The following is a 14,249-nucleotide window of genomic DNA, read 5'->3' on the forward strand; positions in this document are numbered from 1 at the left end:
CTCCTCCTCCACCTCTTCCAGCTGTGATGCCAGTTATGCCTCAGTTTGGTAGCACTCTTCCCTCTGAATCGGGAGATTGTAGATTCAAAACGCACTCCAAGACTTGAGCAAAAAGATCAAGGCTGACACTCCTTTTTTGCACAGCTGCACTTGCATGGTACCATAAAGGACTTGACTTGTGCAACACTAAGGGAGTGCTGCACTGACAGAGGGGCTGTCTTTCAATAAGATGTAAAACTTGAGGCCCCATCTGCTCTCCAAGGTGGACGTAAAAGATCTCATGGCCCTATTCTGAATAGCAGGGGAATTATACCTGGAGTCCTGGCCGATACTTATACCACTGTCAACATCAGAAAAACAGATCATCTGGTCATTATCACATTTCTGTTTGTGGGAGCTTGCTGTGTGACTGCATTTCCTACAACTGCACTTCAAAGTACTTCATTGACTGTAGGTACTTTGAGACATCCTGTGGTTGTGCAAGGTGCTATATAAATGCAAGACTTTATTTTTTTTTCCATCAGCTTCTCAATGTATACCTTGTGGCAAGGACTGTGCCCTCATGATGGCAAGGTTGAGTAGCCTGTAACATGCCAGTGTGAGTGCAGCAGGATTCCTCCAGAGCAGTGCAGGCAATGGGAGCATTGCTTAAGCACCCCAATTGCTTAATGACTGTTCAATGACATTCTGTGTGGCAGTATCGCTCTCGTTAGGTGCTTGGCTGTCTTCATGTGCTTGGGTTACACACCGGAGTCATGAATTAGATGCTCAGTAGATCGCCCTTGTCACCCAATAGCCAGTGTTTTGCTTTGTTGTGGTAGCTCAAATGCTGATAATACAGCAAACTGGAGTAAAGTGAATGCACCATGACTGCTGTCAGGATACCAGATTTAACTGCATAGTCTGCTAAGCATGATCATGCATAACTGAACATTCTGGATGTGGAACACTTTGCAGTTACGGTCCAACTCTACATTTACGTGCAGCATCTGCAAAACCACATGTGTGCAGTCAATGGCACTCAGCACCATGGAGAAGCCACTACCCTGGTGAAGCCATGTGCTCACTCTGCCTGCTTCTCTCTGCTCAGGCAGAATGTAATGTAATCTTCTCACCTGGCACATAGAGCGTCAGTCACTTCCCTCATTCAGCAGTACACAGCAAACTGTGAGAGGTTACAGATGTCGGCTGCTCCAGCCTGAAAGGATCCCAATGTAAAGATGTTCAGGGCGACAACCACCTTTACAGACATTGATAATGCTCTGAGACTTCAGGTCTGCCTGAAAAAGGTGGCAGATTTCACTGAAAACCTCCTTCCTAAAATGGAGACATTGCACACATAGCTCAGTGAGGTTGAGATGAGACAATGTTCCCTGAAGACCCTGGGAGAATAAGACCTCTTGCTGAAGGCCCTTCCCCCCTGCCTTCTTCTCCCACTGTGAGCAGCTTGTCCTCCTCTAATGTTATCTCTCTGACATGATGCAGCCCAGGAGTGATGGTAACTACTGCACTTATGACTGCGGGCAAATGGTCTGAGCAGAGCCTTTAGAGTCAGAACCAAGGTCTACAACAAGTGCAAAGCCCATTCCCTATACACTCTACTAATCGTAAATAGCAGTAGAAAGTTCACAGCAATTCTACAAACTCAGCAACAGCCAGTAGGAATCAATCAGCAACCACTCTGTTGAAAGTTCCTTTGAGTAAAGCTGGTCAACATCCCCTGGACATGGGGCCTTTAAATGTGTTTTTTTGCACAGCTGCACTTGCATGGTACCATAAAGGACTTGACTTGTGCTCAGCCTTCCAGGTTGCTGTGTGTCCACACGGTCATGCAGCTTAGAGAGAACATTGCTGGTGGGGCGTCCTTTCTGCTGCTGGACATATATTCAGCTCTGTGAGGTTAAGGGTGGGCATTAATTGGAGCGTTGAGGTCTAAAATGGCATCACTATCTACCTCCTCTGCATACTTCCAACGTATGTTCCTAAAGCCCACACCAATACCCTTGCCAAAATGACGCCTAAAATTGTGCGCACATGACACCGAGGCCAAAACGGCATCTGCTGCACCAAAAATATAGCATTATGGAGCTGAATTTTGCTTTTGAAGATGAGAAGTAGTTATAATGAGACCATTGTGTACAGACAGTTTTGAGTTCCTTTAAAGGATGACGCTCACAATTAGAAGTTCAGAAATTAATTTGGCCCTTGAAGGTATAGATATGACATATTTCAATATGCATGAACTCCAAATAATGTACGGGAAGAAATTGAATGGGCTTGATGTAGGATTGTGAAGGAATAAAGTGCACTCCTCTGAATCAGAAACAGAGGGACAGGTCTTCCTCTTTAACACTTGATAATAAAACATAGCTTGAGCATAGCAGAAGAAAGAAAATTGGACAGGGAGAATTACACACTCATAGCAGAGTCTAGTCTATCTGGTTTTTCATTCATTCAGATTAATAGTCATGCGACTCCCTGTAAAACAGGTGCTGCATGATTCAATTTCTAGACCCATGGTTTCAGTCTTGCCGACCCTGAATTGAAGTTCTTGTTAATGAAGGACTTGATTCTGTTAAGCAGTCAAAGCTGGCCCTGGAATCAAAGATGGTGGGAGATTTGTGGATTTGGATGTTGTCAACCGACCTCAGGCTTATGAATGATATCGCCAAGGCAATGTCATGTAGATGAAAATTAAATAAATGGGTTCAGGAGGGAGCTTTTGGATAAACCCAAGATTACTATACAGGGCTAGGAGAATTAAACCATTGCAGGAAAAGTAGGAGGTGCTCACAGGGGAAAGAAAAACGAATGATTAGTTAACTTAAAGCCACAAGAAATGAAGGAGGATGAGAATGGATATTGTGGCAAGGTAGAAAATGATTGAATGGTTTTGAAGGGGAGTAATAGGAGAAGTGGGCATGAAGTTGGGCGGTAATGGTGCATTCACAGACTCTAGGGAGGAAAGAAAGCTTGGAAATGAAATGATAACTGGAGTGGACGGAAAGACTGATGGTGATTGCCAAGAAGAAGGTTGATATAAGAAGTCTTAAGACAGAACCTGAGGAGACAAAGCTATTGATGATATCAATGAGTGTTCAGGCCAAGAGCAGTAATTACGTGATCAAAATTTGTGTTGGTGGAAACTGAAGGTTGCAGGAGGTAGACAAGGACCAATGAGGAGATGAGTGAGAAGCTGCAGAATGATATGGGGTTAGAGCGAGTAGATTGAAAAGACAGAAAGGAATCCAGAAAAGTGTGGGGGAAGGATTGGGAAATGTTGCACTGAAGTGTCAGTCTAGACAATGGTTCTGGGGATGAAGATTTTTACATTGGGGTAGGGTGGAGATTGGCAGAGCCAGGAATGTCTGACAAATATTAGAAAAGTGCCCCTGCATAAATTGCGTTCAGCTTCAGGACTTCGTGGAAAAACAGCTGGTCTCATATTGGCAGCTACAAAGAAGTGGCAGGGTTAGAATGTGATGAAGTCATCCATCTTAAATTCCACAGCCTTCAGCTTTCCATCCACCTTGTATTGTGTGCCACTATTTAAAAGATAAAGTTTGCCCGGACCTGCTCATTAGGGCAGGAGTACTTGGCTGAAGGGGCACCGCGATTGTTTATGATGACTTTAGGTCATGTCTTGGGACTCACAGCAAATGTTGCAAAGGTAATTTCACTCATACTTAGGAAAGCTTCCATTACGTTTTGAAGTATCCTTAGAAAGCAATCCATTTTAACACAACTGCTGATTTAGGCAACGAGAGCTGCATAACAGGATTCCCACTTTAGATAATCTATATACTGGAGGAAGCAGAGCAGCAGTAGATTAATCAGATAATAAGAGAGGAGAACCAGACCATTCCAGCAATACCCATCCAGAAGAATCTATGGTTCAAGGAGTTTTGTCAGGGGCTTGCACTTCAGTTAGGATGCTTCGGAGGAGCTCTGTTCATTGCTGCATCGGGATCTATAAACAAATCCACAGCATGCTCATATGGCAGAGAAAGAGACCACTGCCCTCAACTTTTACACCATGAGTTCACTCCTGGGAGACGCAAGGGTAAGCAGATTCACCAGGATTGTTGGGATTACACTCAAACAGCATTATGTGCCGTTAATGTAAATGAATCTCAATGACCTCTATTCCATAAATGGGCAGCTCTTTTGAAATGACATGCAAACATTCTCGTGTGTGAGTTTACAACACGTTGGCAGCTGTCATCATGCTTTTACTTTTTGCCTGTCCAGTGTCTCAGTTCAACAGTAATGGGTAAGGGCAGGAAGGCAGCTGGGCGCTAAAGAACATCTGCAACTTCCTTGGCATATGGGACCTCTTTGAAGGAAGTGCCAGTCCAATGAAGCACACATAAAGACAAGATTGCACAATAAGAAGTTTTAGTATCTGGGTAGCAACAATTTGTATTTATCTAGATTTCTTAATGTAATAAAACGGATGCTCCACAGGAGCATTATAAAACAAAATTTGACACCAAACAATATAAGGAGATATTAGACCAAATGGCCCAAAACTTGGTCAAAGAGGCAGGTTTAATGAGTGTATCGAAGGAAGAAAGGCGACTCAAGAGGCAGAGAAGTTTAGTGAGGAAATTCCAGAACTTAGGGCCCAGGCGCCTGAAGGCATAACCAGCAGGAGTGGGGTGATTAAAATTGGGGATGCCCAAGAGGTCACGGGCCAGGATTATAGGATCACAGATATCTCAGATGGTTTTGGGGCTAAAGGAGGTGGGAAGGGATGAGGTCATGGATGGATTTGAAAACAAGGACAATTTTTTTAAATCAAGGTGTTGCTTAACTGGGAGCCAAAGGAGGTCAGCAAACATAGGTCGAATATGACTTACTGTGCATTAGGACTTGAGCAGCAAAAATTTGGATGACCTTAAGTTTATGGAGGAAAGAACATGGAAAGCATGAATGACGGCTGCAGCAGTAGATGAGCTGAGGGAGGGATAGAATCAGGTAATATTACAGATATTAAGCTGTATTAGTGATGGTGTGTTTTTGTGGTCAAAAGCTTGTTGCAGGGTCAAATATGGCCAAGGCTACAAGCAGTCAAGTTCGGCTACAGACAGTTGCCAGGAGAGGGATGAATTGGGTGGATAGAGAGCAGAGATTATGGCAGGGATCAATGATGGGAAATATTTAGTTGGAGGAAATTTCTGTTCATCCAGTACTCAAGCAGATCAAGAAGTCTCGCGTAACCCTCTCTTGCAAATTGCGGTGTCATGTTGTGTGCTTCACTACTTTGCAATCAGGGAAGGACAAATGGTAAATGCCCAAGAATAACACTGTTAATAAAGAACTGAAAACAGATGTGTTGGTGCCAGCTGTTATACTGTCAAGACGGATTCATTCAGTACACCTTTGCTAAGGGATAGAGTGTTATTAATTGGAAGATGCAGCCCATAAAAAATCTGCCTTCTCTCACCAAGCTGCCTATGGCTTTCATGGTGCCAGCCTCTCTCCTGGTGACAGGTCATGTGACCTTTCTAGCCAGCTTCCTTGGTGCCTGTTCATTTATGTATAAAGATGCAGGGCCAGGCTCCCCAAGCACCTAGAGTGGGGATGCAGTTTGCTGAAAAGTCCCCTCACCACTCAGTAGTCCTGTGACAAGACCCAGATCCCTTGGTTCCAAGGGAGTCACAGTACCACAGCGCAGCTAAGCACCATTGACATGCCTAGAACTAAGGTATCACTTAGGCACAGCCCTCGGATAGGTTTAAGAACAACACAGGCAAGTACAATGGGTAGGCTCAGTTGTAAGAGAAAGTATTTTCTGTAAGTATCACCGTACACAATAAAATCACAGAACTATGAAGGCCAATTTTGTTGCTTCCTGGATTGGGCTGCCCACAGATCAGCGGAAGGACAGATCTGATAATATCCATTAGGTCCTACAGATGTTGATATCAACTTGAAGATTTCAAGGTTACTTTACATTGTTTTCTTCAAACGGTCCTCCAAGATCTGAGGTAGAGTATTCACTATCAAGGGATTGACTGGGGTCAGCGGAGACTTGATGCAAAAGCCAAAAGAGAAAATGTTGGAAATGTTCAGCAGGTCTGGTAGCTGTGGACAGAGAAACGGAGTTAGTGGACGGAATTTTACGGCCCCGGCTTGGCTGGGGTAGGGCCGAAAAATGCGACGAGCCACTCAAAACTCCATTGACTTCGGCGGGAACAGAAGATCCCGCTGGCTGGAGGGGCAGTAAAATTCTGCCCAATGTTTCAGGTCATGACCTTTCACCAGAACTGGGAGAAATTAGAAATGTAGTTGGTGAACTGAAAAAAAAATCAAAAGGGAAGATGTGTGATAGGGCAGAAGACGGGAGACATTAAAAGACAGAAGAATTGGAGGTGCAGGGCCAATTGGAACAGAAATGAGACAAGTGAAGAAACAAAAGATGTGTCCAGAGGAGATGTGAATGGCAAAATAATGAAAAGCTGCTGTCCGAAAGCAAAAAGGGGAAAATAATAAGAGTAAGGCTGACCCATGTAAAGGAAAGGAAGCAAAATGGGGGAGCAGAGATTATGGCCTGAAGTCACTGAACACAATGTTGAGTCCAGAAGGCTGCAAAAGATGAAGCACTGTTCCTGGAGCGTTGGGCTTCATTGGAACATCAGATAAGTCAACATGAGAGCCAGGTGGAGGATTAAAATGGCAGCCCAGTGGAAGCCGGCAGGATGGGGTTTTTACTGTTTGTGAACGTTTTACTCCAAGCAGAATTCGACCCCTTTTCAGCATTGATCTTGAGCTAGTGTTAAGATACATTCGATTAACGTGATGTAATAAAATGTATATGCTGCCATTAAATTCAGAATCGTTGACAGTGTCACACTTACAAATGTCACTGTTAACAATAGGACAAATCAAAAATAGGCTTGTTGAAGTTCTTATTGATCAGAATTTTGCATCCAAAATCTGGTCGACTTTCAAGAGTATTTACATAATGCGATCACCAGCAGTCTTAGCTTCACCACGTTCTTCTTCAAGTCAACTGATGTTTTTGTAATGAGCTGTTTCATGCAAAATGGAAGTTGCTTGCTTGTATTTTTTTGCGGAGAGCGGTAGGAGAGGTAGCCTGTCTTTCCCTGTGGATCATAGTCATTTTAAAAGCATGTCCAGATGTGCATAAAGAATGAAATGCTGACTCGGGCACGACTGAAAAAAAAACAGCCGATATTCCCATTGTCTCCAGGATTCGAGCACATTACACCGTCTATTTAAGAAATAACCGCAATTAAAACAATGTGATCTTGCTGTCGGTTAAAGTTGAAATCAGTGAAAGCGAATATGCCTCCACGACCCAATTTCACATCTGGCTAACATCTCTGCATTTCTTTTCAGAAGTGATAAGAAACCTGCTCTGCAAGAAGAGGTGCTGGGGCCGTCTGCTGCTTCTCTATTTGTCTGGACATGACTTTTCTTGTCCTGTTTCTCCTTTTTTTAAGTGAAATAAGAGCACAGATTTTTTTGTTCCCTTTAGGCGCTAGTCTGTGTTAAGAATTGGCTGATAATACTGGGCATCCCCAAATCAAAGCCACCCTGCATTCCTCCAACTGAGAAAGTTTCTAAATCCAATTCTAAATTTTGTAACACTTATATCTCTTTCTTGTCGCAATTCGAATTAGACACGTCGTTCTGGAGATGTACAAAATGGTATCGATACATAATGTGCTATTGTAAAATTACTAAGTTATTCGGTTACGCAGCATTTTTGTTTGACGTGTGAGTGATTTGCCTGACTCACGTACAATTCAATAGACACAAAAGGAATTTGAATATGTGGCATCTTTTGCAGCCTTTAGCTCCAGATAAGAGGGCAGTGTCTGGTCATCTGGGGAGAACCTCAGCCACGATTACAGCTAACACTGCAGTTTAAATTTAGCCCCCATGCCAAACAGGTCGCAGTGTCATTAGTGGCTTTCTATAGAATATATGTGACATTATGAAATTAACTTACATAGCTAAAGAAATAAGCACGAAGTAAGCAGTGGACAGGTTACATGTTTATATAATTTTGGACATTCGCTATCTTCAGAAAATATATGAAAACCTGTTGTAATACAGCACCACCCCCGCCCACCCTTCCCCCTCACCAGTATAATTGCGTTCATATGATGAAACTTGAATTTGGAACTGTAATGACAATTCCATCTTTTTTTAAGAAACTGACACAATTAAATGCATTTCCGCTAAGCCACGAGTACAGTTTAGATGAAGCCTGGTGGGTTCTGATGCGAACGAAAATCTTTTGGTTTACGAATGATAAGACTTGCAATACCACTATAGCGAGGGCAGCTCTGAATGGCGTTAAGTTTCGAATGAAAAGGATGAACCAACAAGTTTAACATTGTGTTAAAAGTTTTGTCAGCTTTTCAGAAGCTACATTTCACTACATTTGTAGTGAAGCTTATTGAATGAATCGTTTCGTTTACAGAGGCAGTGTTACTTAATCGTTTGACGTTAATAACATTTCGTACGGGGGGCGGGGGAACGAAATGTTTCTCATTCCTATTGTAGCTGATGGGGGGACTTAATGTTCATTTTGTGCCTGTTCATTATTGTCGTGTATAATATTACCATTGGATTGCTGCAAATCACGATAAAATGACATTGATGTAAATTAAATGCAGATTCAAACAAAACCATTCGTGTGTGTATTTTTATAACGGATGGTACCATGCATGTTTAAATCTGTCACATTTGGTTTATTGTAAAGGGATACACTTATTTTGAGGTCTCATATCCTTCAGGATGGCTCTCAAGTTATATCCTTTGTGATAGTGAGCGAAGGAGCGCATCTGTCTCTACGGTGCATCTAAATCAATCTTTAGGTTGATGGCTGCTTTGCAAAGGGTTGATCTGTAATTTTCAGCTCCTGCCGTTAAACAGTTTGTATGCAATCGTTATTGATAAGCAGCTAATGAAAACGTTTAGGAAATGAAACAGGCAGAGTGCTGTTAAAGCTGCATGGGTTGAGACAGCGGAGCAGCGTGAACTCTTGGGGAAAGGGCGTGGAGCTCAACTTGTCATCCTCTGATTTCGATGTACTTTCCTCCCATTGAAATCAGTGTCGAAGCTCCGACTAAATCCACTGGAATTTAATGACTGCCAAGCAGTTACCACAAATACTCGTTCTTTCCGTTGCAAGTTACTGAGACGATCGTTAGGCTTTGCTGCTGAAAAGATCTAATTTGTGCCCAAAGGAAACTATTGAAATGCTCTGTTCCTCGAGTTCGCAGACAAACTTGCACTTTTTCTCTCTCTAATCCTGCTTTGTTAGTGCTAGTACTTTGCTGACACGATAACCATCAAAGTGGGGCACATATTAAATACCCCAGCCAGTTCGCGAAGACTGACCCGACAAAGCAGAGGGCTGGATTTAATTAAGTGTTTCTGGATTCGTCATTGCGATGATGCTGTGCCAGTATTCCTCTGGCGCAGGCTGGGCGCATTGGAACATGCTCCTCCAATGGACCTGTTGGGGTTGAAAGCATTGGGCCGTAGGGTTTCTATTGGTTAAGGGGATGTCCTGACACGCAGACAGGGATCCTCCTGTACTATAAGAAGGGTACATCACGCTGAAGATACGGCAGGAGGGTTCTGTAAAGTCTGGAGCTATCATCACCTCTGTTTTATGCTTGCTGGGTAAAAAGGCTGGGCTATTTTTCACAAGGAGTCTGCATGTCTAACATTTAGACATGCTCAGCTTTGTGGATACACGGATTTTGTTGCTGCTTGCAGTAACGACGTTCGTTGCAAGAGGCCAATATGAAGATGAATGTAAGTGCCCCTTTTAAATCTGACAATGTGATGTATATGTTTGTTTGGACGCTGCAGCCCAGTAAGATAAGGCATGCCAGATTCTTTCAGAAACCCTAAGTTCAAACGTATGAAAAAGTATAGCAGCGAAACAAGAAAATAAAGTATAAATCATATTTTGTGACCCGTTATAAATCCAGTAATTTCTTTAAACAAGTAAGGCAATACAATAGCAATCGCACCTTGCTTATTTGGTAAAATATATACATATCTATTTGCTTAAAATTTCTGTGTATTTAAGTACTTAAAAGGGTGTGATCGCACAAGCGTTGAACTTTTAGCGAAAACTAGTGCGGGTGTATTTAATACGTTCCATCTGTAAATTGGGCGCCAGTTTAAGCTATCCTGTTTCATTAAGCACAGATGATACAAGAATCCGTGGTCAACCTTCAGATACAAAAATAATAATAAATAGGAAAGTATCTAGTCTGGGAAGGGGGATCTTGTGTGAATTGATTTAAGTTATGTTTTCCATGACAATGCTGGGCTGGGCGGAGAGGGGGTAGCGAGTACTTTGTGATGTCGCCACCTTGCGGTAGCGCTTCCACTTTAACTCGGCGCTTTACCTTATTGTTCTGTCGAGGCAGACTTTAGTAATGACCAATTTACTATATTTTATAAATAGTTTTTAAAGATATCTGCTCCAATTTCGGATATCCTTGCTATCACTGGAGAGTCGACAAGGGGATCTAAGTGCTAATTTCTCAAATAAGTGAATGTTTCGCACGCCTGGGTTTTTTTTTAATACCCACCTAATGTGCTCTTTGGAGAAAACGCAGTGCAGCTTAGAAGGTGCCTACATAAAGGGCAGTTTCTGAAACCTTAAGTTTACTTATGTTAAACCCAAAGAAGGCGTGGTCTTTTTGAGCAGGGGAGTTGGGGAAAATGTGGGAGACATCAGCAGGATGGATCATTGGTAGGAATGAGGAACAATCTGCAGAATCTGGGTACAGCCCCAAAAGAATTCCCACAAGTTACAAACTGGGAACATATGTGGTGACGTTAATAACAAATGCGTTTCGGATCGTTTAACGTATTTGACGGATTGTATACATCGCCTACAGAGTGATTTAGTTATACATATATATATGTCTGCAATGTACACGTACATAGACCACACCTCTCTATATATACACGCATACACACATATGTAGATCTGAAACCAACACGAGAACTGTGGAGCCCCCTACTGTTAATTCGAAGTAGGTGCCGATTTGACCATGGAGAAAGCTGGGTTTGGAGAGATTAGTCTTCATTCCGCAAAAGGAAAGTAGCTAGTACAGTTAGGACATAGATAGATGCAACATTACAATTTAATTGATTTTTAACATTTTTCACAGCAATCATTCTTTCCATTTTATTTTGTTTAAGGAGTTTCTTACACGGCAGTTATAATTTTTGGGCCTTTTTTGAGGTGCTGCAAGGCGGCTGGATTGTTTTGCACATCACAAAGTGATATAATTAAATCACATTATTATCACTTATTGAAGTGATATTAATTTGCATCCACTGCAAGTTCAAAACTCACCTGTGCCTAACTTGTACTCATGTAAGGGCATATTGTTAATTAAGTAGTTTCTATCTAATTGTAACGCGGCCAGTATTATAAATATCACGCATCATCATAAACATGGGAGAAATACTTTTAAATATCATCCGACTGCCGTTGTTACAAGTGTATAATCTTATACTCAAATATCATTGCCACCAACAAGCTAGCAAACGTTGACTGTAAAATGCCAAGTAAGCTTGTACTGTTAAGCTTTTTTTGTGAATAACTTTGTTTCAGTGCATTGAAAGCATTTGTGTGTATATATATATATATATATATACATGACTTGTGGTTTGTGGCCACTTGCCATCATCTCCCTGTTGCAGCAGGTCTAGCTAACGGTGTAGGGTGAATCAAAGTACAGGAAATTAAGAGCAAGGAGGTGTTGAAACCTCAGCCTTGTTGGCCAGTTTTGTGTGACAGCAGCCTGATGACATCATTGGAGATTAGGCAAGGTGGCTGCAAAGTCATGGGGGAGGAAATGTCGTCTTAGAGTCAACCTTAATCCTAACACCACTAGCCTTAGTTGGTCTTCCAGACCACACACTTTTCTCTGTTCTGCTTTCATCTGAGTCATTGGACTATTAATGTTAATATATAACAGGACTCCAAACTGAAAGCTGATAAGATAATTATCTACATTAAAGAGATTTATATAATGTTCTTAATGTATAAATACTATTAAACAATTCTGCAAATCTAATTAAACAGCAATTAATAAGGATAATGAATGATTATGACATCAATTTAAAATTCCTTTGCATTTTTATAATAAATATTTGAAGATTAATGCACACTAACCAATATAAAACATTTGCTTCACTAAAATTGGCATTTGAGATAATTTTTAAAACAAGTACAACATTTTAAAACATTTCTTTGTGTATTTCCAAAAGCAGAGGCCTCGTGACAGTTTTAAAGTGAAGAGTTTTTCATTTATACTCATTAATTTCAAGACCAAGTTAGTATGTAACTAATTGCTGATAAATAAATGGATTAGATAGGAATTCTTTTTTTAAATGTTTAAATTCCAAAAAAACTCTGCAAATTTGGTGCAAAGCATACCCACCGATTGGTACAGTGACAACAATGGACATCTGCTTCATTCCCCTTTAGCTGAATATGAGTTTTTCTTCTAAGTTAAAGGGGTCATCGCTATTTGTGACAGGTCTGGATCCTACATTAATAAAAACTAACAGAAAACTGTTAACACTATGTCCAGTTCAGATGAGGAAGGGGATAAATAAGACCTACTTTTAGCTGGTACAGGTGGTTTAGCATTATGAATTCCTGAAACAGCCCAAAGAACAATCACTGCATGTGATAGTACAGTGACATGCATTTTTGTTCTTAAGTCCACATTATATGATAGGATAAATTATTTTTAGTTCAGTTAGCAGTAAGAATTCTATGTGATCTTAGTTTGGATAGTCTCAACCTTGTTGTCAGAATGCAAAGAGCACAATTGTATTTTTCCAATAAATGGCAACCTTGCTTATCAAAGTCTCAAGCACAATGAGCTATAGACAATGAGGATTCATTTCTTACAGTGGGTGTTGGGATTCAGCCACATTGTTGCTATACATCCAGCTCTGATGTGCCTGACCTGGGAGAACTTGATGCTGGGTGCCTGAAATAAGAATGTGTTCTATTTGTCTATGAGTACAAAATTCAACATAAAAAAGCAATATCACATTTCTGAAAAATTACATATGATTCAAAGAAATCATTTATCACAATTATTAAGTGTATTAGTTACTAAGAGTTAAATTTACTTTAGTCATATTTTGCTTTGTAAGCTCCTGGGAAAAGCCTTGGGACATTTTATTACGTTAAAGACACTATTGGAAATTCACACATTGTCCATTGCGGTTTATTTATTGCTGAAAAATATTTAAGGTGTTAAATGTCCTGACCAATGTAAAAAAAGACATTTTTATTTCCTGAGCCTGAATCCTCATCTTTATTTTATACATTTCGAAAAACATCACAGACACCCTTTCAAATATGGGAGAACATTTTATTGTTATTTTTAGCAAAATCACAAATCAGGTGTAGAATGCCATTACAATTTCACTACAAATAGTGAACAGACAAAACATTCCGCCATTTTCACTGTATATATTGACTATTACTTTATACTACTGAATCAACCAGGAAAGGTTTACACCAGTTTACAATGACATTTTATATGTGGAATGTTGTGTATGCACAATGTATGATTAACTCTACAGTTACATATATGGTAAATTCATAACTAATATCTTATTTTCTGCTCTTTTTCCACAGATGCATATGAAACCGAAGTAAGTGTTGACAATCATTATGCTGTTACTGTTAGAAATTCCATTGTATTTTGTTTTTGTCTAGATAAGATAATTAAATAATTTTGTCTTCTCTTGCTTGTTGCAGACCTACCAAGATGAATTAACAGTATGTAAAATTATATTATTTTTTTCTTTGTGTGACTGTGGGCTCTGCGGCATGGGGTATTTCTACAAACTACTGAAATTAAAAATACAGTGAGACAACCTTGAATAGTCTCAGCCCATTCCCAGCAAACATTTGACCACAGTTTAATGCTAATTGGACAAAGCCCCTCAGACGCTATAAGAACATTTCACATATCCATTGGAAATTGCCACATCAGTGCATAATATAAACACAATTCACAGGTGATGCTCATGGTGACACCATACCTAATGTAATCTGTGTCACTCCTGAGTTACACACGTCCACACTCATGTGGCATAAATAACATTCCTTAGGTTTTTATAGCTTGTTGTCTGCATTGTGTGTCCACCAACTTGATAAAAAACAAAGATACAACAAAAAATAAAATGACAATAAG

The 14,249-nt window shown here is 40.6% G+C and overlaps 1 protein-coding gene across 2 annotated transcripts in view; it reads left to right on the forward strand.

Moving 5' to 3' along the window:
* Positions 1 to 9,610: 9,610 nt before the first annotated feature.
* Positions 9,611 to 14,249, forward strand: part of col1a2 (collagen, type I, alpha 2) — a 53,969-nt gene continuing 49,330 nt past the window's right edge. For both annotated transcript variants that reach the window (XM_078538759.1, XM_078538760.1), the window contains exons 1-3: positions 9,611 to 9,807; positions 13,688 to 13,704; positions 13,811 to 13,831. In XM_078538759.1, coding sequence (XP_078394885.1) covers positions 9,726 to 9,807; positions 13,688 to 13,704; positions 13,811 to 13,831 — 120 coding nt within the window. In that variant the 5' untranslated portion in view covers positions 9,611 to 9,725. The remainder of the gene's footprint in view (positions 9,808 to 13,687; positions 13,705 to 13,810; positions 13,832 to 14,249) is intronic.

Source organism: Cetorhinus maximus, chromosome 3 (genome assembly GCF_964194155.1).
Source record: "Cetorhinus maximus chromosome 3, sCetMax3.hap1.1, whole genome shotgun sequence".
In the NCBI taxonomy this organism is placed as follows: domain Eukaryota; kingdom Metazoa; phylum Chordata; class Chondrichthyes; order Lamniformes; family Cetorhinidae; genus Cetorhinus; species Cetorhinus maximus.